Here is a 26,250-nt window from a genome sequence, read left to right as displayed (position 1 = left end):
CGCGAATACCTAAGTAGGCAGGCATCGTACGGATAACTGCTCCGGCACTCTTGGGATGGCGATTGGGCAGGAATGCTCCACCAAAGTCAACAATTGGGTGCGGGGTCCGCACGGAAAGACGCGACCGAGTCGGACGCGTCACGTGGTCATCGCGTCGTTGCTACGGTGAGACGGGCGTGCAACAGTCAGCTCGTGAATCATGGCTCCTCCTCGCCAGGGCCTCGAAACTGATCGAGCCTGCCATGAGCGCCCGTGCCCGCAAGCTAGCATTGGTCTGTGGCCTTGCCCTGCTGGTTGTTGGCGGGAACTGACATGTAGATCCCGCGAGGGGAAAGACCGAATTGAAGCCAATTTCCGCCGTAGTCATCGCCTTTGACAAGCTTGAAAAGCAGTCCGCCACGTCGCGCCGTTTGTTAGTGCTGCCATCCCGCTTCCATCACTCGCATCGAGCATTTTTGCCCACCATCGTTGCGAAGCTTTTTTTGGTTTGTTTTCTTAGGAGTCCTGTTCCAGCCCTCCTCGATACTGTCTTGAACAGCCCCCAATACTGCATAGTGTTCCAGCCAATAACCCCGCCATATTACCATACCCTGGCTGTTCCCAGGCGAAATTGCCCTCCAATTCGAGACGGTCCACCGAATCCCCCCCCCATTACGACCCCTTGTCTTGCAACCTGTCTGGGGTTGGCAGTCCCCTGTCTTGAGTTCAGTTCGGATTCGGAGATTGACGAGCACAATGGGGCGCCTCTCTCGATCCAAGGTAGCGGCCCACGGGCTTGGTACCTTCGAGAACACGACTATATCTGGTCCGAGCCACAAAGCTGTTGGCGGCGATGCGCCCAGCTACAACCATTTTGCTCTTCTCCGAGATCGTGACACTAACAGTGGCGAGAACACGCCAAACTTCATCGATTCCCTAACCACCAAGCTCAAGGAGCTTCACATATATAGTCCTAAAAAGGACCGCGTCGACAGGTCACTGCTGGCCCCCGTGGGTTGCCGTTTGAACCGATTGACCACTGATACCAAGATCGTTGGCAACCTCGGAAACGTCAAGGAAGGAGCTCAGCACTCGACTCCAGACTCGGCCGTGACCGAATTCACGCAAGGACCATTCCCTAACGGGCTGCCTCAAAGGCACAAACAAGACGAGGGTGTCCCGTTGTCGGCTGAAACAAGCATTTTTCAACCTGCCCTCTTTGGCCAGGCGCCGGACTCATTTGAAGCCGGCGACCCCAACTTCTTGACCCAAGGTTTGGTCATCCGGTCGTCGCGCCGTGTCTATCCTGCTAACCAATTTAGTCCTCTACGCAGCCGACCTCGATCACCACGTTCTTAGCATCAAACCTGGTATTGAGACATCCATCGCACGGCACAAGGCAGGTCAGTATGACTATGTGCTTTCGGTTCTGGACCCGGACGGCGGGGCCAAGCGCGACAACGCGCCCAGCGGACGAGGCGGCTTGACGCTGGACTTTGGCTGCAACGTCTTGGTGCAGGCCGATTGCATTCCTGAAGGTGTCTGCGGCCAGAGCAAACCGGCTAATGCCTACAAGATTCTAGCCACACCTTTTGTGACTGAAGACGGAGATCAAGGCGCGACTCAGCCCCCTGGAGAGACGGAAGACATGGCCGCCTTCGCGGAGCCCTCGGTTCGTTTGACCTCGCAAACTCGTGTCGGGGAGGAGGCAGCAACGAACAACTCGGCGCCTTCGGGGTTCGCCGTCTCTGCCGCCGAGGACAGGCATGCACAGGAGCCGTCTTTGTACCAGATCGAAAACTGCAAGGACAGAGTGGTTTCCGTTTCTACGGACGAGGGCAGTGTGTCGGTAGATGGGGCTCCTCGCACTCCCTCTCGGTCTACCTCCACCAGCTCGCGTTCTCGGATTGAAGACTCCGTCGAGGCTATTGACAGGCTCGAGGAGGAGTTAGAGGCCGTACACATTGCCGCACGGCTAGCAACGCCCACTAAGCTGGGCCGGAACCGGTCTAGAACAGATGATGGCGCAACTGCGGCTGTCACGGCCATGAACCGAACGACCATGACGCTGAAGCGAGCCCAGTCAACTGGCGCTGGAGCCAAGCCTGTGTCACAAGCGCGCACCGCGCAGAGGAAGTCGGTCTCGGCGACAGACAACGACGCAGCAAAGGCATCGCCAGGGAAATCGCCCACCAGAAGATCCACTGTGGCCCGCCCAACCAGCTTGCTGCCACCCAAGCCACCCGCCAAATCCACAAAGGCCCCTACGAAGCCCTCGTTTGAGCTGCCGGGAGAAGCCGTTGCTCGACGGATCAAGGAGCAGCGCGAGGCCCGCCTTGCCCAACAGGCTGCGAAGGCTGCGCCGCCGGCCCCGCAACGAAGCAGGTCATTGAAGATGCCGACGCGGCCCAATTTTGAGCTTCCCGGCGAGGCGATCTCGCAACGCAAGAGGGCGGAGCGGGAGGCTCGTCTCAAGGCACAGGAGGAAGAAGAGCGGAAGCGGCGCAAGTTCAAGGCGCGCCCTATCAAGGCGAATCTCGGTTCCGCTATATCTCCTCGAGAGACCGTGACCAGTCGTGCCCGTCAAAATAATGGGTCCGAGGTGGACGACGGTCGATTCGAGGAAAGCCAATCCAAGCGCAGGTCGATGGTTGGTACCCCGCCCACCCTTGCGAGGGCCTCCTCAACGAGGTCTCCTCAGGCCCGAGGCAGAGGTATGTCGTTGACGGCGATGACGGAACAGGCCAGTCGTGCTACGTCGACGTCGACGAGTTGCATGAGTGGCAAGCGAAGCACGCTGTCGGCTGAAGAGCTGGAGCACCAGAGGCACATAGGCAAGGAGATCTTCCAACGCGACAATTGCTACATCAAGGAAAAGGAGCGAGAGCGTCGCGAACGTGAATGGAATGCCAAGATGGCTCGCGAGCAGGCCGCCGAACGCTCCAGGCAAGCCGGTCGGGAATGGGCCGAGAAGCAGAGACGTAAACAGCTCGCCGCTACGGCTGCCACGGCCAGCCAGGCGGCGTGAGACATAGCCAGACGCTGTGGTTTATGGGCATATGCCAGTCTTCCTTGTGAATTATTCGACTAACGCGTAGAGCTAGCACCTGTATCGAGATTGCGTGGAGTTTAGGGGCGAGGGTATTCATTATTTGGCGGAAACGGCGGCGAACAGGTGCGCCCTGTGCGCAGGATTTGGTCTGTATTGTTTTTATTGGGGCTGTTCGGCTCACCACGCATCCAGCTGGGGTATCCGCTGTTTGATGTTGTTTTAGGCTTCTAGACCCAATAAAGAACCTGTCTGTTAACATGATGCGCATGAAATATCTTGCGGGTGAAACCTCCAGTAGAAACCAGATGCCCAGGTGACTATTGGATCCGCCTTGTTCTATACCGAGCGCTCCGGCCCTTGCCGCGGAGAAAGCGCGGGGCCGCACGGCTGGTGGGTATTCGGCCGCTAGCGGAGCATGTCAACGACACCCGCTTGAATGGACCCTTCATTTTTAACATCCACCTCGCATCCGCAGTAACAGCCGTATCTCGAACAGGCGGAAATTACAAAATTTCTCAAGACATCACTCAGTCGCTCAATCAAGACGACTTGGCACCCTGCACTCTCCCGGACACTCCTCTAGCGCTTCTTAAGAGAATGAGTCCCCCCGTCTTAAGCCCGACCCTGAACCAGCGGCCCACGGTGCGACTGGACCAGGGAACGTACATCGGCACGACCCTCGCGGAGCCCGAGTTTCCGCGCGTCGTGGAAGCCTTTCTAGGCGTGCCGTACGCAAAATGCGAACGTCTTCGGCGTGCGGTACCTCCCAAGGCCTCGGCGGACACCTTTGACGCCTCGGACTACGGCCCGGTGTGTCCGACGGCTGACCCCTCGCTTCCGTCTGACGAGCAGTGTCTTAATGCTAACGTCTTTCGCCCGTCAGAGGCAGACAAGAGCAAGGGGGTCCAGGGCGTCATGGAAAAGGGGAAGAAGGTGCCCGTGCTAGTCTACAGTGAGTCCCCTGCCCCCTTCCGCCGCGGTCCGGCCATGCGTTGACGGGTGCCTTCAGTCCACGGGGGCGCCTTCAACTTTGGGCGTGGCGGGGACAGGAACCTGGCGGCTTTTGTTGCGTTTTCAAAGCGCGACCTCGTCGCTGTGAGCTTCAACTACCGGCTCGGACCGCTGGGCTTCCTCCCCTGCGGCGTCGCCGCGCGCGAGGGCATCGCGAACAACGGGTTGCTGGACCAGAGGGCTCTGCTGCAGTGGGTTCAGCGGAACATCGCCGCGTTCGGCGGTGACGAGCAGGACGTCACGGTCATGGGCTTCAGCGCAGGCGCGCACTCGGTCCGTTCCCTTGCCCCCGTCTCTGTGCATGCGTGCGTGGAGGCACACTAACACCAGCCAGCTCGGCCACCACCTCCTCTCGCCGCCTTCCCGCGCCCTCTTTCATCGTGCGGTTCTCGAATCGGGGGCGCCTACGGCCCGATCCGTCCTTTCGTCGACGCACCCCCGCCATGAAGCGCAGTTCGCCCGGTTCCTCAGCCACGCCGGCGTGTCCGGTGACGCGCCCGACCAGGTCTTTCCCGCCCTACGCGCCCTGCCCCTCCGGACCCTCCTGGATGCCTCGCTGGCGACCTGGGCCGAGGGCGCAGCCTCCGTGCAGTGGCCGTTCCAGCCCTCCGTTGACGACGAGCAAGACAGCATCATCCCTCAGCCGCCCATCCAGGCCTGGGCATCCCCCTCGCTCCCTCAACCGCCGCCCCTGATCACAGGCTTCAATACCTCCGAGGGGACAATGTTCGTGCCCGCCGCCGCGTCCTCGCCCACAGCCCTGGCCAACTTCTTCTCCGGCCTTATCCCCGCCCTCACCCCGCAAGACCTCGAGCTCCTCGAGTCCCTCTACCCGCCCGCGTCGACCTACCCTCCCCCGCCCACCCCGGCCCATGGCGTCCAATTCCGGCGACTGGCGCAGGCCTACGGGCATTACGGCTACATCGCGCCGCTCCTCCACTCGGCGCACTTGGCCTCCGCCAAGGGCGCTCCTGTGTGGGTGTACGAGTACGCCGCGCACGCGGACCTCGCCGCCGCGAACCACGGCGACCACGTCCCCGCCGCGACGCACGACACCGACGTCCTCTCAGGGCACAGGACGCCCGGCCTGCTCGCCGTCTCGGACGCGATGCACGGGTACTGGTCGTCCTTCGCGGCCACCGCCGAAGGGCCCAACGCCCTCCCCAACGCCAGCGGCGTCGCCTGGCCACAGTTCGTCAGTCCCTTTGGCGACGACGCCGCGGGCGACTCGGTCCCGGACCCAGAGGACCCGTGCGAGATGCGCGGCAGGATCCTCGTGTTCGGCGAGGGCAACGATGAGCTCATGGGGAGGAAAGGCGAGCGGCGGAAGGGCGCCGTGGCGCGGGTGCGGACGCTGACGGGGCTCGAGGTCCGGCAGTTCCGGTTCTGGTGGGACAGGGTCGCGCTGAGCGAGGGTACGGGGGGTTGCTGAGACGCCTGGCCATTGCTGCTAGTCTATGCACATGGTGAAATGTTCTGCACAAGAGGAACGAAACGGCAGCGTAGTCCACACCAGCATCGGTATGGTTTGCAGTTGACAAAGGAATATTCATTCGAACATGTCTAGAACAGCTTTGCTCCTAGGTCGAGTCGACCCGGTAAAGTCCCTACTTTCCTTACCACCTAATTGATATACTAAATCCTCAAACTTTTCTTATGCAGCAGCTCCTCCTGCCGTCGAGGCAGGAATGATTGCTTGTCCCCAGACTGCATCAGATTACATCACCCGTGCGCCTTCATTATCCTTATATACACCATATTAGATGGAAGCGGCATGCTCCTTGGCGGCTTCCGCCGGTAATGGGTCCCTAAAATTGGTAGTATGTATATGGCGAACAAATCATGTGCGTGAACCGGATTGGAATCCCCACGCTGTCGGTGCGTCGTTTCAGAGCACTGCGAATGAGCCAGCGGAGTGGGCGATATTAATAAAGATTGTGGTTCTCAAGGTAGCAAAAGTGCCACCATATGACATGAACCCGTAAGCCTGTAAACGCCGCGTTGGGGCCTCGGCTTCGAGACCGTTGGCCTGGTGGAGATGGTAGGGTATCTTTGGAACAGAGCCCCAGCAGGCCGATAGATAACAAAACATTTGCGATGCGGCTCCAGGTTCTCCTAAAAGTTCTGCGAGATGCCGGCGTTTTGCTGTTGGGGGTAGTGGGAGGGGTTCTCAATCCGGGTGTTGCGCCGGGCTGGGTTATCGCGGATAACCGGCTGGCCGGGGAGTTCGGTGGCCCGCTGGTCGTAGGGGCCTTCGGAGTACGGGTTGTTGGCGTACTGGTCGTAATACCCGTTACCGTTGCTGTTTCCACCGCCATACGCCATACCGATGCCGTCAGATGTGTCCGAGTGATTGCCGGCACTGTACGACGACGAGGCGTTGGAGGGTCCGCGCTGGACGCCGGCCCCGCGGTTGAGGGCCGCCGAAGGGCCCATGGCGCCGAGGATCTCGCCATCGGGCGAGTGCGAGCCTTCGTTGATCAAGGGCTCCCCTGAATAGGTGTCAGTTCCACGAGTCGGCGGGGTGGTGTCCGAGTAAGCCGCACCTGTGTTGCCCCCGGACATCGTCGTGGACGCCTTGCGCCCGGTCGATCCGGCAAGAGTAGTGGAGCCCCAGCCACGGTATCCGGACGAGGCAGCGTCCTCCTTCATCTCATAGGAGCCGCCATCGCCGAGGGGCGGGATGGTGGGATCGGCATTGGGGTTATAGGCGTAGTCCTCGACCTCCTTGCGACGCTCCTCCTCAGCATCCTTGCGTTGCTTCCTCTTCCTCCAAAAGTAGAGCCCGGCCAGGATGAGCAGGGCGACGGCGGCGATGGGCACGACGACGGCGACAGCAATGGTGCCGCCGTTGCCGAGGCCGCTCTTGGAGCTTCCGCCCGAGTTGATGGCGCCGCCGGAAGATGTGGCAGATGCAGACGAGCTGGCAGTGGTCGGGTTTTGCGTTACGCCCTGGGTCTGTGTGATGACGGTAAAGACGGTGCTCGTCTTGCCGCCAGCCTCCGTGGGCGTAATGATGATGGTTGACACGATAAGAGTGGTCCTAGGCGGCTGCGGGATTGGGGTCTCAGTGGTCGGAGATGGACTTGGTGGTTGCGAGGTCGCCGGCGCAGGTGCTTGTGAGGTTGGCGGGGCCGGAGCCTGAGAGGTGGCCGGAGCCGGCGCTTGGGTCGTGGGGGCGGGTGCAGTCGTGGGAGCTGGGGGTGTGGTTTGGGGCGGGGGGGCACTGGTGGCCGGGGGGGCGCTGCTCTCGACGGGAACGGTTGTCCCAGGAGTCGCGGCGGGTCCCGTCGTCGGGTCGGTGTCCGGAGACGTGACGTTGGTGGACATGGCGTCTTCCTGTCTCAGCGAGAGTTGCAGATGCTGCCTGGAGGGGGGAGCCGTGTTAGCGACTGAAAGGAGTAGCAATGGTTGCATCGCCGAGCTTGTGGGAGAGAAGATGGTGGAAGGTCGACGAGGCGGGAGATGGGACGACGAATTGAACATGCACGAGCCGACACAGGTGACGGCAGTGGTTTTGTGTGCAACGAGCACAGCAGGACGCAGCAGGTTTTCTTGGGAGGTAAAGCAGTGATCTGCATAGGTGCCGTAGTGTGTACACAGGGGGCGACTCGGGAAGCACAGCGTCGAACAACGTACCTCGAATACGAGCGATTCGCTCACGCAACTCGCAGATCTGCACGGGCCTGCAAGCAGCGATTTGTCGATTCAAGAAGGTCGGTCGAACAGAGAAACAACACACGGCGGTACAAGTCGGAGGGGGCCTGGAGAAAGAGGCCTGGGGTCGCGGTTGCGTAGGCGCTACGGGTCGTTGAGGATGGGGTGTTTCTTTTTTTTTGTGAAAAAGTGAGAGCAGCTTGTCGCGTTGGGGGTGGTGCGTTGCGTAGGTGCTTAGACTAGACGAACGGGTCGATAGGTAATTAATTGGCCCGAGTGGCTGAGTCAGGTACTATCGTTCTCCTGGCTATTTCGCGGGTCGGCGTTAGGGTCAGCGGTTGGAAAGGCCTAGTTTGCGGCGGCGGCGGCGGTGGTGGTGTCGCGAGAGGTTTGTCGATCCGCAGTCAAGTGGACTCGATTGGCGATGGCGGGAGGAACACAGACAAAGAGAAAGGATTAGAGTAGGTTGTAGGAGGGAGAGGGGAGGGAGCAGGCGAGAAAGAAGGGAAGAGGGGAAAAGAGGAGAAGAAGGATGGAAGGAGGTAATCGCGATTTCGTGGAAGGGTGCCGAGTGACGATGATGCTGCTGGCAACTGAGAAAGGAAGGAAGGACCGGGGTGGGAGGAGGGATGACGGACGGGGAAACCGGGGTTGGGAAGGAGGATGGATATTGACGAAAGGCAGCGAAAGGGAGGGCGAAGGATGGGGAGGGAGGCTCCGAAGGAGCGGCAGAGGAGGACGGGAATATGTATGTTTTGAGCAAGTGAGATCGAATGTGGAGCTGCCCAGTCGTCCGCCCGTCCCCAAAGTTCCCAATAGGGTACCTAATGCCACCACGGATTTTACTTTTTTACGCATTCAATGGACGGCCAGCACGGGCGATGTCGTCTTCATGCGCTGTGCCTGTCTCGTCTTGAGCCCAGTTGGCCCCGAGAAGTGCCTTTCTTATTTTCATCCCCTCTCTTTTTCTCTCTCACCCACACACCCACACCCACAACAAATGCATACACACTCTCTTTTTCTCTCTCCCTTTCGTTGCAAGCCGGATGCAGGCGCAAAGCCAAACGTGCAGTAGATTGGCTGAGAGAAGAACATCCAAACCCCCTTTTTGACAGGCCGCCCGGGTGGTGGTGGTGGTGGTGGTGGTGGTGGTGGTGAGCAGCTTAGCAGGAGGCAGGTAAGGCGGCCATGGCTCCGGTGGCAGGGCACGCTGCGCTGAGCTGAGTTAAGTCGAGCTGAGCTGCAGTGACCCCTTTGGTATCTGTACTGGCGTCCTGCAGCCAACCTGCACGTCCGACCATGTACCTCTACATAGGTACCTACTTAGGTACTTACTATTACGTCTAGTGTAAGTCGTTCGGTGAAGAATTGACAGCTCACCACCTCCAGAGGCCCGGCTGGCTACTACATCGATGCCATGACTAGATGATGCTCAAGTCCGCCGGTGGCCCTTTGAAGCTCTCGAAGCAGGGCCCGAGGCGAATGGGTTGTCATATCCAGTGTCTCAGTCATCTCGCAGTTGTTGCGGCACATGCCCGTTGAAATTGCGAATGGCTGCACCCACTGCCTCTTCTGGCTCGCCAGCACAGTAAAGTTCCCGAGGAACCCTGGCCATGAGCAAAAGCCGGAAAAAAAAGGCCCAGGGTCGGTCAGACACTAGACATAAACAGGCCAAAGTCGCGTCGCTGGACTCGGGAATGCTGGGCTCCTCTCATTTCATTGGCATTGAATGCCTGCTGCTGCTTCTTGTCTCCGGCTCAAACGGGCCAGAGGGCGCAAAGCCACAGGCCCGGGCGCTGCATGTCGAGTCTTTCCCCTGACAATCTAACATTTGCTGTGCGTTCCGGACGCCAGTCTGTCCACATTGTCAACCTTCGTCGGCCAAACCTGGACGTATTCGTACACCTCAAACGCGACCCTCAGGACAGACGCGCAAGCAGCAGCTCAAAGCAGGCCATGCCAGTCTCGTCTCGTTCCCTCCCACGATTCTTCAGACGACCGGCATCACGGCTCGACTACCCTTGTGTACTCTCGCTGCGCTGGGGGCACCGGCGGGTCTGTCCGCCGCCTTCGTATCCAGAGTGACGGTCGACGGCTCCAGACCGGCTCACTTCCCTGCCCTTGTAGGAGGCACCCCCATCACTCGTTTGCCAGGGTCTAGGGGGAAAAGAAGAGGAAGAATTAAAAAGAAGGAAGAAACCAAAGAGGATGACTGACTGCCAGCGCCCGCGACCGCTCTACGCAATGAATGCCGAGACTCGAGGTCGAGAAATGTCCACAAATTGTCGAACCACCCGTTCGTCAACTGCATTGAGATGCCCACTGCGGCCTAACGCCTCGCTAAGAATGCCACCAACGTTTCGTCGAGGTCCTCCTGGCTCGCGACGTTCAATCTCCATGCGTGCTTCCTTCGACGCCGTTTGGGTCTTGGTGTACACGCCAGCAATCAATAACAACAATAACAACAACAACACCATCATCATCATCATCAACTACTACTACACCAACAATCCCTCATGCGTGTGTTTTGTTTCGACCATCCCTCCCGTCTTCTCTTCTGTGACCGAACGAGCTTCTCAGCTTGGCAATCCGCCTCGTGCAGTGGGTTCGCCGGAGGCGCTTGTGGAGCGGTTCGTATCCCAAACCAATTTTAAAAAAAGAATCCAGGGCTGCCGATCCTCGGCCTGTACGAATGTCCTTTGCCCTTTCGGCGTGGATCGCGTCCAATCTCTCGTTCGATTCCCATCAATCTGCCACAAGACGGCGGCGGCATGGCGTCAAAGTGCGCGCTTGCGCCGGTCAGATTGGCGCAACTTTTGACTCGCTCGACCACGCACAAGAAGGCGTGTCCTACCTGGCCTCGACTGATGGGCATTAGAAACTCCAGCGAGGGCCGTCGTAGGGTCTTCAGACATCCCTGGGTGGTGTTTGTTGCACATGGATTGCCTCGACGGCCTGCCCGTCGTCGAGGTTGCTCGGCCTGACCAGCAGCCGCTCTTTTCTCCGCCCGTGCAATTGGCGCAAGCTTATTCACTTCAATCCGGATTATGCCTTTGTCCGCCCATCCCCATACTGCTCGGCAGGCAAGATCAGACTCTGTCTGGTTGCTAAACCTTCTGTCACCGGGAGGCAGCGGTGTAGACCTCCGAGCAGCAGAACCTGTGTCCGACGTCAAACACGCCACGCCACCGCCCACCTGCAACCCGGCGCTCTGTTTTTACGTGTTGCCCTATCCAGAGAACCACATTCGACCGCTACGTATGTGCCATTACAGAGACAACCTGCTTCGTAGGATTGCGCCTCCGTGCCGCTCGCTACGGCGTGTATTATCACTCACTCTGTGGGCACATATACCCCACATGACGTTTATCCTCTTCAACTCTCCAATCCCAGCTGGGCATCCGGGAACAGCAACGGGGCAACATCGCCAAGGGTGCTCCCGATATGACGAAAGGACTGGCCAAATAATGGCGGGATCACTCGCTATACCTTCAGTCTGGCACCTCGCCCTCTGAGCCAAAGATCAGCACCAACCAACCCGGCTGGCAAAACGTCATGTTCCCCTCACGTCCTCTCCACATCCTTGGAGCATTGACGAAACTTCGAAGTCCCCCTCTGTCCTTGGAAATATGGCGGCAATAATTCTTTGTCCTCGATCCATCCCACCATCTCAACCCTGCCCAGAACCCATTAAACGCAAGCCTCTATCCGCCTCAAAACACAATCGTTCCTCGTGTGACCTGTGTTCGGATTGCGGCAGACGGCTGCAGCGTCAGCACTTGGGGGGGTCGTGTCCAGGCAGTCGGCTCGACGTCGTGTCACCTCAGCCCAAGCTGCTGAACTTGCATCCGTTGAAGCTCGGAACCCGGCGGCCCGTCTAAACCGGCTCATCTCTGACTCCTGGAGCCAGCGCGCAGTCAGTACGCAGCAGCTGCGTGGCGAGGAAGCGCGGGCACTTGCACTTGAAAGACTACACAAACTTAACGTTGGCCCAGGGCAGGTCAGTATGGAGTTGCGGACAGCTACACTAGATACAGTACAGACAGACAGACGCCAATGCCCCTGCCAGCGGATGTACTATCCCGTCACCGTGTGCTTCCCGGACATGACTTGCGTCTTTGCCGGGTCGGTCTTTGATCCTTCCCAGCCCGTTTTTCAACCGGCTCTGAGATAGCACTTGGCTAGCTCAACGAGCTCAACGCCGCTCGTCTGCCCTAGGGGCCCGGGAGCTCCTTCGCCCGGCCGGCCGCCCGTTTGCCACATACGCCACACACGTGGCTGTGCCCTCCCAGATCGCCAAAAACCATCACCCAGCCCTCCTTCCATCCATCATCATTGGCTCGTGAATCTAAGCCAACGCCGCTGACTGCCAGCCCGGCCAAGCCCGGCCAAGCGCGACCACTCCCGCTCCGTACACAAGCCGGTCAACAAAAGGTCCAATTTAAAAACAACTCTGTTTTTAAACGTCTTTTGGGCGGTGTCATGTTGTCCAACCGCGTCTTTGTCGACGTCTGCAGCCGTTCGCCCCTCGCGTCCTCCCCTCATAGTGATGATCCCTGACGGAAACGCAGCTTTGTTTCTCCGACACGAGATCATAGTGTACTGCAGCGTTACCATGCCGAACCTGACTCGCCCACGGGCAAATTCTGCTAAGCAGGAAACCGGTCAAAGGTTTTTTTAATTTTAATTTTTTTTTCTATTTTTATTTTTTTCCTAAGCACCTCTCCTCTTCACTCCCCCCCACCCTGCACCAAGGAGACACCCACTCCGCGACCAGCTGGCCGGGACGATCGCCACACGACGGGGTACGTGCCGCACCAACGTCGGCCGCCGGACAACTGGGTACACATTTCCGGCCTTCCGTGATACCGTGCCCGCCTATTCTGATTGAGGCGGCTGTGTCCGAACTGGTCGCTCCCAAATTCCGTCCAATGCCCCCCGAGGGAGAGGAGGAAAGGTGCCCATCCGCGGACGGCCGTCATCGACACCTGTGAGTTCTATCTTGAGCGTCGGACTGACCGACCTTCTCCCCTGGGGCATCTCGACCGCTCTGGGCGTTGCTGTTGAGTAAGGAGCGAGTTGCAGTGGGGCGGAAAAATCTGTTTACCCGACGGAACAAGCGAGGTGAATGCGGGTCCGTTAGAGTTTGCTGCCGCGGCGGGATGAGAGACAGGGGTATCGTGGGAACCGTCGAGCCTGGGCCGACAACCATCATAGTTAGCTGCCTGTAGACTTTGCTGGTGAGATTCGACAGACAACACCTGGGATCCCAAATGGCAGGCGATACTTGCCATCTGCTCCGCCTCAGGGTGGTTAGCACCAATCAATGGTCACCATGTCAACTCGCAGCTCAATATACTTCTGTTATATTCATCATATAACTGTTGGTGGCCGGCGAATGGTACAAGAGTTCCCAGTCCCTCCTTTTTCTCTTCTATATGCAAAAGGCCCCGAACGAAGCTAGGCGGGGGGCAAGACCGCGCGGGTGTGGTTCAAGTCAATAAAAATAAACTGATGAGTCGTGACCCGGATACTCCACGCAACGAAACTCTGAAAATGGAGGTTTCGACGGAATGAAAATAAAAAATAAAAAAAAAAAAGACATTAGCGGTACATCGCTACTAAATGCGAGAAGAAACAACACCGTTATGCAAATTCCGGAAAAGAGACCTCCATAGACTGGCCGGCGGGCTGGTCCCTCTTTTATGTGTGCTTGTCCGTGCAGATTCATGTACATGGAAGGATGTCTATGCGAGCGAAGATGCCAAAAAGTCGTGAACCGTAGATTCGGCGCTGCCGTATCAATACGCGGGAATCAAAGTAATGATATCAACAACTAGAAAAATCTGCCGGCGGTCTCATCTACGGACGCATGCCCCACTGCGGCTTCAGCTGGTCCTGGAGGGCGGTTGTCGTAAAGACGGTGTCGCCCGGCAGGCGGCTGATGCGGCCAGCGCCGCTGCGGATGGCGGCTTGCTGGACGGCCGAGATGCCGCTACGGTTGCTGCGGATACTGCCGGCGTCGCTCATCGTGTCCGCGTCCTTAAACTTGCGAGGAGGCGCAAAGTCAAGGCCGGTGAAGGTTCCGGACTTGCGCAACAAGTGTCTGTGCATCGTTAGCGTGTCCTCCAAGGCAAGAGGGCCGTGGTGAAACTCACGGGCTGGGCATAGCTGGCATCTCTTCGAAGCTGCTCACCAACGGGGAGTGGACCGGAACCTTGGGGGCGTACGGTCGTCTCTCTCCAGACGGGCTCTGGGAACGACCACGTGCGCGGTCGGCAAAGGTCTCCGGGGGCGCGAAGTCGAGAGGGTTCAGGATGGAGAAGGAGTCGTCCTTGAGCTTCGACGGGTTGGGCAGCGTGGTGAGATCGGCAGGGGGGGGTCCCTTGGGCTTGGGCCGGCCACCGTTCGTCATGTTGGACACGGACGAGCCGGGGCGCGGGGTGTACTGGCTGGACATGTCAGAGCCCCGGCGAGAAGGGCCGAGCCCGCTGGACATGCCCGAGCCGACACGAGGGGGAGGTCGCCTTCCACCGGGGCCGGGGCTGGCCATGCGGCCGCCGCCACCACCCATGGATCCGTGCATGCCCCGGGGAGGGGGAGGGCCGCGGAAGCGGGAGCCGTTGGGCGGCGGTGTCATCGCACGACGGGTGACGGGCTGCGCGTAGGGCATGACGAACGAGTTGGTCTCGGGGTCAAAGTAGGCGTCGCCGCCGGGAGAGCCACCGGAGTAGCCCGGGTCGTAGTCTTCGTAGTACTGCGCGCCACCCTGAGGTCCTCGGTGAGGGCCGCGAGGCATGGGGGGCGGGGGTTCCTGGGCGGCATGGGGGTTGTCAGGATCGAAGTACTCCTTGTAGAAGGATCTGATCCTGTTGGCACGCTCTTCGGGATCCTCCGACTCCATCACGTCATCAGGGGGCAGAGGACGGAAGCCGACGGAGAGTCTCTTGCCGTCTTGGGCAGGGACGCCGAGCACGCGGGATTGGCGGTTGTCGTCGTCCACCGAGCGCCTGTGAGACCGACCTCTGTCTTCAAAGTCAAAGTCCTGGTAGTCCTGGTAGTCCTGGTCTTGATCGTGACGGTCATGAGCGTTCGTTTCCTCTGGAACAATGGCTGGGAGGGTGGAAGGGGCAGCCTCCTTTTGTGGCCGGGGACTCGAGGGCAAAGCTCCGCCGGCAGGGGGTGAGAGGCGGTGTGAGGTAGCAGGGAAGCTCAGGTCATCCAAGCCAAGGCCGACGGGGGCGTTAGTCTGGTCGGCAGGGGTATTTTCAGGCTCCCGAGCTTCTAGAATTGTTGGGTGACCGGGAGATGGACGGGAGTTGCCGGGAAGGCCCCTCTGAGCGACAGGTTCGGGTTCTGGGACATCGGGAATTTGGGGAAGCGAGCTTCCCGACGGCACGGTCTCGATCTGGGGGATGACGGGCTCGGCAACGAGCGGGCTCCGGATGGCCGGGGAGGTGGGAGGCAGGCTGGGCGATCCCGACCGGGAAGCGCCGAGAGGATCGGCAGTGGCAGGAGGCGGCCTTGGGAGCGAGGTCTGTCTCGGGGGCAGGGTGTTCTGCGTCATGGTGGTGCGGCCGGTCATGCTGGAGCCCCGCCGGCTGGTGGTCTTGGTGTAGATGGAGCCGGCATCGCTGCTGGCATACACGGGGCGGTAGGGGTCCGCCTCGTTGTGGAGGGTTCTCGCGAGCGAGTTCAGGGACTCGCGTGAGCTCTGGAGACCGGGCGGGAGGAGGTAGGGGCTGGACAGGTTCATATCCATGGACAGCTGGCGCTGCTTGTTGGTCTCGATGCCCATGCCCTTCTCGCGAAACATGAGGCTCTTGCGCTTCTTGCCGCCCTTGTCGATGGGGGCGTCGCCCAATCCGAAGTCCAGTCCCCGGTTAGGGTCGGTGGCATCCTCCTGTGCCTGTCTCCTCATGTTCCTGCGGTGGAAGTAGTACAAGAGAAAAAGCGCGCCCACAATGGGGATCCTATAACCGTCAGCCCACAATCGCGTCCAGCATCGTTTCGTAGACCTACGTGACTCCGAGGGTGATGGGCAGGGTCAGACTGGCGGGGTCGACCGGCTTCTCGCATAGGGTTGCCGAGCCGGTACACTGCTCATCTCTCGCGCCGATGATGCGGGAGGCGATTCGAATGGGCGAGGCTGGTGTGGGCGTCATGTTGATGGGGTTGACGTCCCGGATGGGAATCCGGGAGCCCATAACGTAGCCATTGGCGCTAAAAGATGCCGAGGCCATCGGGAATTCCTATCAACGGCGGGATACGTCTTGGCAAGGCTCTCGCGCAACAGTCGGTATTCTCTCCAGGGGGAAGGTCGACGGTTGGACTCGAGATGTTTCTCCTTCCTTCGCTGATTGATATTACGCTAAACCACCATAGCCACGCGGGAGCTCGTCTCTGAAGGCGACGACGGGTTTCGAGAGGGCGGTATCGTGGGAGAAAATTGGCGAATCGAATCGGGCGAGAAGCAAACCTGTCTGGGACGGCTGAACAGTATGCTGGAGAGGGGGGCAAAAAAAGAATGACGGGGGGCCGAGGATATTCAGTCGGCGGGGCTTGTTGGTATTGGGTTGCTGGTAAAGAACGACTTTGGAGTTTGACAGCGGATTAGCTTCCGTGGATCCCATTCACACAATCCAAGGCGGTGTGGTTGAGAAAGAAAGGAGTGACGAGCCTGCTGGCAGGCAATGAATGGTTGTTTGGATTGTGGAAAGTCGGGGGATGTCACTGGCCGATGGAAGATCAGAGTAACGACCGACGATGGGGTAGGAGGAGGGACGGGAGGGAAAGAAGAACGAGAGTAAGTCCCTTTTGGGGGTGACGGGAAGCAAAAGAGAGACGAGAGGTAGAGATGCAAGAGCGGGAGCGAGAAGAGACGAGACGGAGCACAAGACCAGCGCGGCCAGCGGCAGGCTGCAAGGTAGAACGAAGCGAAGCGAGACGAGCCAACGAGGGGACGGGGAGGAGGAGATTGAGCAACATCGGGCCAATGGGACGGTGCGGGCGACTCCTAGCCTTGACCTTGCACCCCTACCAGATAAACTACCTACATAGGTAATATAGCCATGCACGTATGTATGTATATGTGTAGGTATACGGAGTATAGGCAGGTATGTATTCCGTATGTATGGTATCCGTACCTAGGTAGTTTACCTAGGTAGGTAAGGTAAGGTTGGTGTTGTGCAACAAGGTGCCATCATATGGTGCCGATATTGGCAACATTGTGCTGCTCCTAGGCTCCTTGCTCCATCACACCCTGGACCGAAGACAGGAGAAGAAGAATAGATAGATAGAGAGGGAGGGGGGGGCCTTGACATGGGCCCTGGACCTGGCCCTGGACCTGGACCTGGACCTGGACCTGGGCCTGCCGCTTTGCCAGACGGTGTGATGCTGGTTCTGGTTCTCGCTCTGGCTCTGGCTGCCACCAGCTATGGCCATCGTGGGCCATCATCCCCACCGGGTCATCCTACCGCCAGACACGAAAGCTGCTGCAAAAACATTGGGCCAGAGCGGGTTCAATAGCAGAGAAGAAGAAGATTGGGGGGTGTGGGAGAGCCAGACCCAGATGAAGGAGAGGGAAAAGGGGGTGTAGGTGACCCTGGCTGGGGCCTGTCAAGTCTACACTAGGTAGGATGGCAGTGGGCGGACCGAGGATGGAGAGGGACCGTTGTATTGTGGAAACGGGCGAATAAAAAGCAATTTCCTCAAATGAGCCGGGGGCAGGCGCGACCTTTTTCCCCCTGGTCCATGCACTTACTCACTGCGCACAGCACGACTGATTCGACCTCTGCTCCTCTTTTGGCCCATCTTTACGGAATACAGGTATACATGGTATGGCTGTCCCTTCTTCTCCTGGCCTGTCATCCTAAGGGAGGGGAGGGGGAAAAGAAGAAGAAAAATGAAAAAGCCTCTCGCCGACCTTGTTCAGTCTCGTCGTTATTTCCAGTACCGCCCATCGGTCCCGGCTACCAACCAACGTGTTGCCCTCATCTTAACTAAGAATACAACCGCCGACATCATCGGTGGATTCGGTACTATCTCCCGATTCATTCATTCATCCATTCATTCATTCATTCATTCATTCATTCATTCATTCATTCATTCATTCTACCTATGTAGGGTACACTCTTTCCTCTCGTCGTGGCCGCCAGACAGGAACGCACGACCGCTGGCCGGCGTACGCCGCTTGTGCCACCCCAAGATCGTTGCACTAAAATCGATACAAGCGCATGGTCATACAAGGGCCCTCCCCGTCTAGCGCGAGGATTTACTGCAGGAACGCGCCCCTCTCTGACTGAGGGGGGAGTGGGGATGGTTCATCAGACTGCACCATTGGACGAACGCGACGGTCAACGATGCCAGTCAGCAGAGCCAAATCACACCGTGCAAGGCTTCATCGCTCCTGCTCGCTCGACATTTACGGATACTCCTCCTACCTATTTGCCCTGCGCTGATGCCATAAAACCTACCCCACTCGTCACTTCACACTGTGAGCATCCCTATCTTGCTTGGCCTTGGGAGGATGAGATAGGTACAAGACAAGCGCAGACACGCCCAGCGCTTCCTCACGCGCAAACCGCACCCAACCACACACCGTACCACATCTCACCCAGCGCTAATCTGCCCGTCAACCTACACTAGTGCCTTCAGTGGTTTCTAGATCCTCGCACGCTGTTTCTGGTCGAGGGGGCTGGTCTCAGACCCGCGCAAGCACCCGCTCATTGCAGCTTCGCATCGGTCGCTATGAATCCACAATGCTTGTTATTGTGCATTGAGCATCGGAGCACAAGCCAATCTACCCAGGAGCCTCCTTGGGCCATTTCTCCGACGGTCGAGGCCGGGCCCTCTCGCCTGCTGACCATGCCCAAACCCAACCGAGTCTCTACCGAGATTGAGGTCGGCCCTGGAGCCGGGTCGGCATCTTTTCCCTGGAACCTGCAACCTGGAATCTACTCGGAGGGGGGAGTGCCGTCGACGACATCTCTGTGCCCTGGAACGAGCTTGTCCCAAGCAGCCACTCGCGGATGCACAACTCGGATGTCCCCCTGATAACCCTCATCGAAGTGGCTGAGCTGCCGTCTCCACCACGCTCCCCGCCGCCGTATTCACGATGCACGACAGTTTATGCCTCGATTCCCTTACCGTGTCAGCCACCCATCACAGCTTGTTTATTTCAGCCAACATGTTTCTGAGACAAGGCGTCCACTCCGCTAGAGGTACCGTTACGCGGGCTTTACCACTCTCGAGATTCGGAGCCCTAAAAGACTGTGTGTGGGTGTGGGTGTGTGTGTGTGTGTGTGTGTGCATCGCGCCTCGTCAGTAATTTGCGCATGCTGCTTCCGAGGCCCTTTGATCACAAACCCTGCGCACGGCACCCATCTCTGCAGAAGCGGCATATACATGCAACGACAGTGAGCACAGCGAGTGAGGGACCACAACAACGACGATCACGACGACAACAACAACAACAACAACAACAACAACAATACCTACCACCAGCACGGCATCTCGAACCCTCATTTCGGCCCTGGGTAAGGGTGGGCAGACCCGGCAGCTCGTCTCCTCCTCCTCCTCCTCCGAGGATTGCTCACCTAAACAAGGTATACAGTTCCGTTCGAATCAGCACGAAGCAGGGAAACAAAAGGTTTCTTCTGCCTTCTACCTGGGACCTCCTGGCTTCATATCGTGCTCTGTCACCCCCTTTAATGGGGTATCCATGCAACGATGACGGAGCACCGGGTTAAGGGCCCGCTAGCCAGAGATACAGATGCGGCACTCATCCGAAATCTGGTATTCTTTCCCGCCGGGAACAACAGCGGGGGTTCCGAGTCGCATGTCATTGCGCTGCATTGCTGTGCGTTCAATCGGCTAGGTTTCTGCCATGGCCAGCTGGCGATTTGGTCTTTCTATCCGGTTTTTTCGCCCGGGAAAGATCCTATTCGGACTTGTCGCTGGCCATGACGTCGAGATAAGCAAGGGACACAAAGAGAGAGGGCGAGCCGTCAAGGAAGCCAATCTCTGGTTCCATCCACGTTCCCAAAGTCGCCGCCTCCTCTGCTCGAAAAGACAGAAGCATTCCTCCTGCCTGTACCAATACCTGCTCATTCCCGGAGAAACAAGCATATACATGTCTCGTCTCATAGGCCACGAGACAGCGAAACGTCACTTAGCCGAGAGCCAGGAACAAAGAGGCTACTCGATCCGCTGTCGTCCCTTGCTTCATACCAGGAAGCAAAAGACAGCTCGACGTTGGGCCAGATCAAACACTCAATCCCATTGCTTTTTGTTTTCCTTGGCCGGCCAGTCCAAAGCACCAACCCGCTGCTGGCATCGCCCCTCGAACAATTCAAGCTAATCTCTATGCAGCCTCCAAAGCTTGTCATTGGCCAAGTCGCCTTGGCCAGCCCCAGTCCCGGCCCGCTGGCATTGTCACCAATCAGGTGTTGAAAATCCCACAAGATCTTGAGTATCCGTACTACTATGTCTTATGAAAACGAATACTTGTCATAAACCTGTGCTGTCTACATACCGCCGCCCCCTTACATAGTACATGTCCTCCCCCCACTGAGGAGAGCTGCCGCTAACAGGTCATTTTCGGACCCTTTGGCCTTCAACGCCACCATGCGGCGTGAAGGAAACCTCAGTCAATATCCGACGGTCGTCGGCTGCACTCGGTGTGCCTCCTTGAAGCAGACAACGTAGCTGCGGTTCGGCCGTGTCCTGTCATAAAATCACTTTATCCGCCGCGAGATGTGGCCGTGTGCCCTGCGGCGGCCACAGCCTCTCCAGGCGAGGCTCACAGCCTCCAAGGCCCGACCTTTTGCTGCCAAAACACGGGGAAACACTCGGTTCTTCGATACTCCATACCGGTACTGCCGAGCTTCATCCAATCCCCCCCCACACACGCAGGCTAATCTCCTCTCGCCTCATCTCGTCTCATCTCATGCCAGGCCGGACAAGGCCCCCTCATAGCCAGCACCCTCCTCCGACTTCTCCTATTATTGATCTCTCACATCGTTCCAACTTCAGCCTCGCGTGCTCTTGCCGAGCTGTCTACGAGCTGGTAAAACTCGGGAGCGTACTCGACCAGCCAGTTCTTTTCAATTTTGGTGATGTCCCGTATAAAGATTTTTGTGCCCGTCTCCATGACCTCGTGAAAGATGACCCAGTCGGCCTTGCGGTTGAACATGAGCGAGCTCGGGTGCGCGTGGAGCGTCGTCTCGCCCGAGACATTGCGGAACGTGCCGTCCGGCTGCATCTGGGCCGCGTGGGCGAAGTAGCCGCTCGTGAGGCATCTCCGGATCTGCTCCGCCTTTGTCGCGTTGTCCTGCCGCCGCTGGTCCGCCGGACCCGGGCCCGGGCCGAGCGACTCGTCGACGGCGACGCCGAACCGTTCGAGGTACCTCTTCAGCTGTGCGCGTATGCTGACGGCGCGTGTCATGGTCTTGAAGTTGAGATTGTGCTCCCGGCAAAACTTGGACTCCTTCCGACCCTTGGTGACGAAGGCGTGGTAGACGTTGAGGAGCGTCAGGTGGTCGCCCTCCTCGGCGGCGAACTTGCGCCGCGACGTCTCCATCTGCTTCCGCTCGCCGTCGTGGTGGAACCAGACGTTGTTCCCGCCGGCGCTCGTCATGGCCGCGATGGTGAGCACCTCGCTCAGGCACCCGAACGACGGCGCGCTCAGCAGCGTCTTGCTCATCATCGGCTCGACTGCCAGCTCCGCCATGCGGTAGCCCAGCGGCCTCGTCAGCTTCGCGTACTCATCGAGGGCACCCAGCGAGTAGAGCAGCTCCAGGGCCTTGGCCATGAGCTCCGACGGCGGAGGGCTGAGGAAGTTGAAGCGCAGCACATTGTCGATGCCTAGCGCCTTGAGCTGCAGGATAAAGGGCGCCAGGTTGGAGCGCTGGATCTCGGGCACGTTGACCTCGGGCAGCTCGAGGTACGCGTCCTCGGTGTAGAGCCGGAAGCACTTGCCCGGCCGCGTCCGTCCCGCCCGCCCAGCGCGCTGGGATGCCGACGCCTTGGAGATGGCGGTCGAGGTGAGTGATTCGATGCCTGTCCGCGGGTTGTAGGCCCGCAGCTTGGCGAAGCCGCAGTCGACGACGTAGACGATGCCGTCGATTGTGATGGAGGCCTCGGCAATGTTGGTCGCGAAGACGACCTTCCTCGTGCCCTCGGGGGGCTTGTCGAAGACGTACATCTGCTGCTCCGTCGACAGGCCCGCGTAGAGGGGCAGAGCCTGCAGTGTGTTCTGGCCCTGCGGCTGTTTGGTGTCCAGGAGGCGATCGGCGACGGCCTGGATGGCGTAGTCAATCTCCTCGCGGCCGGTGAGAAAGACGAGGATGTCGCCCTCTGCTTCCTGCGCGTGGATGTCGAAGACGGTCGAGATGGCTTTTTCGACATAGTCCTCTGTGGGCGACTTTAGATACAGCGTGTCGACGGGGAACGTCCTCCCTTCCAAGCTGATGATTGCGCCCTTTTCATTGTCTGTGCCGGTCTTGTTGCCATCCCCGTCGTCCGGCACTGCCGCCGGTTTTTTCTCCTCGTCCCCAGGGTTCGTTGTGAAGAAGCGCAAAAACTCCTCGGCCTGCAGCGTCGCGCTGCTGATGATGATGCGCAGGTCGGGTCGCTTCTTCTGGATCTTCTTGAGCAGGCCCAGGAGGATGTCAGTGCTGATGGAACGCTCGTGAGCCTCGTCGACCATGATGACGGAGTAGCGTGTCAGCAGGGGGTCGACGAGGGCCTCTCTGATGAGCAGACCGTCGGTCATGAACTTGATGCGCGTCTGGGCCGAAGTGAGGTCCTCGAAGCGGATGGCGTAGCCGACCTCCTTGCCGATCTCGCAACCGACCTCCTCGGCGACGCGGAGGGCGACGGTCGTGGCCGCCACGCGGCGCGGCTGCGTGACGCCGATGATCTTGCCGTCGGAGCACCACCCCGCCGCCTCGAGGAACTGCGGGATCTGCGTCGTCTTGCCGGAGCCCGTGTGGCCCACGACGATGGTGACCTGTTTGGTCTCGATGAGGTACAGCAGGGCCTCACGATGCTTTGCGATGGGAAGGAGAGCTGCGGGCTTGTGCAGCGCCGGAATAAAGGCGGAATTAAGATCGAAGTCGGCCATGGCTGCTGTCTTTGGCTACTGGAGAGCGTTGAGTGTCAGTTAAATATATGTAAATGTTTCAACGGCGAATCTACCTCGGTTCACAAACAGGACCCGATGTTTTGATCAAAGACTACGTGGTACCTTTTCGAACCTCCTCAGCCAGGAATGTCATGCATTATATCTCAACATCACCCGCCACTCGTGATATAGATGGATATTTGGCCTCCAAATTGGCCTCACTGGTGGCTTCATCGGCCTCACTTGTTCCTGACGTCCTTAAGTTGCAAACTGGGACCACTTGCCGACAGCTGCCAGCAGCCTGCGACAGCTGCAACTCCCCAGACACCACTCGCCCCACTCTTTCTCTGCCTATGCAGGGACCTCGTCGTCTGCCATCTGACGCCGCCTGTGGCGACTGGGGTTGTGGCTTAGGAAGGTTAAGCTCGGCTGGTGCTCCCCCAAAGGAGGTGCGGCGTCATCAGCTTCGCAGCCCACTTTAGGTACCATCATCTCGCCAGCTCTCTAACCCCTCCGTCCGGGCGCGCGTGTACCATCGTCCTTGCACAAAACAATCTCGCGAAGCCGGCAAATTACCTATCCTTGAGGGAAAAGGGACCAGAAACTCCTCTTCCATTTCCTGGTGACTTCGTTTTCCAATACGCCTTCCCAACAGATTGACCGCCAAGGCGATAAATCAAAGACGGTAGTAGCCATGTCTGCCCCAAACGAAACAGTACGCATGTTCCCGTCCCGAAACACCCAGACTTTATGCCATTTCCCCCTAACTGACACTTCGCCTCTTTCGTGACTTTCCAGAGCAAGACCAGCGCGCCCGAGTCTCCCACCACAGTCCGCCCCCTGGATCTATCTGACGACGAAGACGTGCAAGAAACAGGTGTGCTTGGCGCCGAGGCTCCCAACCAGAACACCACTACCAACACGACCAACACGACCAACACGACCAACACGACCAACACGACCACCTCGTCCACCATGGCGTCCTCGACAACCGCGGCCGAGGCGCCCCCACCGAAGCCCCCTCGACCCTCCACCGAGACGCAGAAGACCGAGGACATCCTGAAGGAGGCGTTCCCCAGCATCGACATTTCCGTCATCAAGGCGGTCCTGAGAGCCAGCGGCGGCAAGATCGACCCGGCCTTCAACGCCCTCTTGGGTACGTCGCGTGACCATAGCGGTGCAAGCTCTATACTGACGTAGGTATGCTAGAAATGACCGACCCCGATGCGGCCCAGAACGAGACGGCCGACGAGCAGCCCCCTCCGCAGCCCCCGCGCCCCCAGGGCGGCGGTCCCCAGCTGTCCCAGCTCGAGGCAGACGAGCTGTACGCGCGCCAGCTGGCGGAGCATTTCGATAATTTTGGCAGCTACGAGGCCAGGACCTCCAACAGGAGCCCCGGCGGCCGCGTGCAGCGCCAGCAGACCGGCCTCGAGCCCCGACCAAACGCCGAGAGCCGCGAGTCTAACTTCTTCGAGGATGAATTGCCGGTGATCCAGGAGAAGCTCAGGAAGGGGTTCATCGAGACGCAGGGCAAGGTCAACAGCTGGATCACGACGATGAAGAAAAGATTCGACGAAGAGTTTGGCGAGGAGGACGAGACTGGCCAACGACCCGGCCAGGCCCAGGGCCAGTACGGCGCTCGACGGCCCGGGGAGTCGAGCCGACGGAGCGGGGACTACGAGAGATACGACGCGGACCCCCAGGTTCTGAGCGATGATTTTGCGGGTATGAAGTTCGCCGCTGACGGAAGTACGTCCGTCCCTCGGGCGAGCCCTCTTTTCACCAGTGCGAACCACGTGCTAACAACAAAACCAGCCCCCCTCCGCGACAACAGCAGACCCTTGTCCAATCCGGACCTCTACAAGCCCCCTCCGCCCTCAAAGTCGCCCAAGCCCCATGACGGCCGCAAGGTCGCCTTCCGGGAAGGCACCGAGGAGATTGACGTGTACGGCTCGTCGCCCCGGCGCTCCGCCGAAGACTTGTCCGGATCCAAGGCCAAGTCTAGCAAGTGGCAACCCCTATCGACCGTCGACCCGAACCCCATCAGCGACAACGACCCCTTTAGCCTGGGCGACAGCGAGGACGAGAGGGAGGCCAAGGAGAAGGCGGCCTCCAGCAAGGATGCCAAGGACGTCACCTCGGAGGACAGCGAGAGGTTGAAGAAAGCCGCCGCCGAGGCCATGGCTGATAGCCTAGTCGAGTCCAAGGGCGGCGAGCCGGCGGATGCCGCTGCCAAGAAGAACTGAGCGATGGATGTTGTCGTGACCGGGAGGAAACTATGGCTTTGTGTTGCAACGATACTTTCATTTCAGATATCCAACGCCCCTTCCCTTCCCCCCTCCCCCTTGGCGCGAGCCTGGCAAGACGGTGTCTCGGGAGGGCATGGGGAGGTCTGGGATTTCGTGATTCCCCTATTCATTTGACAGGAAGCGTAGTCAAGACATCCAGATGGATTATTTTTCTTCCTTGCCTCTAGCTGGTACTGTGACGCTGGTTGATGTTTCGGATGACGCGAGGCGGTGGCACAGTGAAGAAGCCGTGATGGCGGGTGTAGATGACTGCGGCGTCAGGAAGCGTCTTGATATCAGCAGATACGGTTTGCCAAGGCTCCGGCTCCGAGTCGTGCGTGATACCGACAAGGCGCGCGGATGTCATTTGGGCCTCAGCCTTTTGAGTAGGGGTAGTTGGACGGAGATCTTTTTCTCTTCTTTTCTTCTGCTCACTTCTCCTGGCTGATTCCGCGTTGGCGCTGGACATTGAAGCTGGGCCAGCCATTTCTGCAAGTTCAGTCATGAAGTCTTGCAAGGTGGGTGTTGAACGTCTCAAGGTTGCTTATTTGGGGGGTGGGTTGATGGGATTTCAGTCAAAGTAAGGTAGCTGGCTAACGTATGGTCATTCCTGCCCGAGACGGTTTACGTAGTCGGCCAGAGTCGCTGAATAGTGGCTAATCTTTCCCTCCCATACATATCTGCCCAATGGGACGGCATCTCTGTGAGCTCGGTGGCATGTTATGCCGTTCGGTGCTTCGCCGAGCCCAGCAACGTTCCAAAGTATAATCAAGTCAGTGAACGGATGCAAGATCTTCGTGTTTCCGGGAGAGAGAATTGCAATAGAGACGACAAGCGAAGGGTGGAAAGGCGGGTCTTCTTCAACCTGTCCCCGCGTAGCTTGCAGACTAGATAGATATCTGGATCCCGAGAAAAAGAGCGGCGCAAGTCATAGACTAATGATGCCGGAAGATGTTGGGTCTTGCGTGGGATGCGCGCGTCTTTTGAATCTCCACTTTTTGGCTGCTCAGTTCAGCCTCGTACTTGGCATGCCACGAAGGGGGGGGGGAAAAACGTGGTTCGTTTGCGAACCGTTATTGGCCAGCCATCTGAAGACTTGGGTTGGGAGGTGGTAGCGTCTGAGACCCTAGTAAGAG

General features: G+C 58.8%; 7 protein-coding genes across 7 annotated transcripts; 3 read left to right on the top strand and 4 right to left on the bottom strand.

Moving 5' to 3' along the window:
* Positions 1–735: 735 nt before the first annotated feature.
* Positions 736–3,007, top strand: GLRG_08706 (uncharacterized protein; the record flags this gene model as incomplete). Its single annotated transcript, XM_008099256.1, has 2 exons — positions 736–1,252; positions 1,302–3,007. 2 exons carry the CDS (start codon positions 736–738, stop codon positions 3,005–3,007), a joined length of 2,223 nt encoding a protein of 740 aa, XP_008097447.1.
* A 621-nt stretch (positions 3,008–3,628) lies between these two features.
* GLRG_08705 (carboxylesterase) lies at positions 3,629–5,474 on the top strand (the record flags this gene model as incomplete). The annotated part of the gene is made up of 3 exons (XM_008099255.1): positions 3,629–3,983; positions 4,041–4,315; positions 4,377–5,474. 3 exons carry the CDS (start codon positions 3,629–3,631, stop codon positions 5,472–5,474), a joined length of 1,728 nt encoding a protein of 575 aa, XP_008097446.1.
* A 683-nt stretch (positions 5,475–6,157) lies between these two features.
* Positions 6,158–7,372, bottom strand: GLRG_08704 (transmembrane alpha-helix domain-containing protein; the record flags this gene model as incomplete). Its single annotated transcript, XM_008099254.1, has 1 exon — positions 6,158–7,372. The coding sequence occupies one exon, from the start codon at positions 7,370–7,372 to the stop codon at positions 6,158–6,160; it is 1,215 nt and encodes a 404-aa protein (XP_008097445.1).
* Positions 7,373–13,561: 6,189 nt separating this feature from the next.
* Positions 13,562–15,942, bottom strand: GLRG_08703 (uncharacterized protein; the record flags this gene model as incomplete). The annotated part of the gene is made up of 3 exons (XM_008099253.1): positions 13,562–13,805; positions 13,858–15,672; positions 15,722–15,942. The coding sequence occupies 3 exons, from the start codon at positions 15,940–15,942 to the stop codon at positions 13,562–13,564; spliced, it is 2,280 nt and encodes a 759-aa protein (XP_008097444.1).
* A 4,772-nt stretch (positions 15,943–20,714) lies between these two features.
* GLRG_08702 (helicase associated domain-containing protein) lies at positions 20,715–22,826 on the bottom strand (the record flags this gene model as incomplete). The annotated part of the gene is made up of 1 exon (XM_008099252.1): positions 20,715–22,826. The coding sequence occupies one exon, from the start codon at positions 22,824–22,826 to the stop codon at positions 20,715–20,717; it is 2,112 nt and encodes a 703-aa protein (XP_008097443.1).
* Positions 22,827–23,520: 694 nt separating this feature from the next.
* GLRG_08701 (CUE domain-containing protein) lies at positions 23,521–25,072 on the top strand (the record flags this gene model as incomplete). Its single annotated transcript, XM_008099251.1, has 4 exons — positions 23,521–23,541; positions 23,625–23,982; positions 24,036–24,575; positions 24,642–25,072. 4 exons carry the CDS (start codon positions 23,521–23,523, stop codon positions 25,070–25,072), a joined length of 1,350 nt encoding a protein of 449 aa, XP_008097442.1.
* A 226-nt stretch (positions 25,073–25,298) lies between these two features.
* Positions 25,299–25,601, bottom strand: GLRG_08700 (uncharacterized protein; the record flags this gene model as incomplete). The annotated part of the gene is made up of 1 exon (XM_008099250.1): positions 25,299–25,601. The coding sequence occupies one exon, from the start codon at positions 25,599–25,601 to the stop codon at positions 25,299–25,301; it is 303 nt and encodes a 100-aa protein (XP_008097441.1).
* Between the last annotated feature and the right edge of the window lie 649 nt (positions 25,602–26,250).

The sequence above is a fragment of the Colletotrichum graminicola genome (genome assembly GCF_000149035.1).
Source record: "Colletotrichum graminicola M1.001 genomic scaffold supercont1.40, whole genome shotgun sequence".
Lineage (NCBI taxonomy): Eukaryota > Fungi > Ascomycota > Sordariomycetes > Glomerellales > Glomerellaceae > Colletotrichum > Colletotrichum graminicola.
This window is presented reverse-complemented; position numbering and strand designations above follow the sequence as displayed.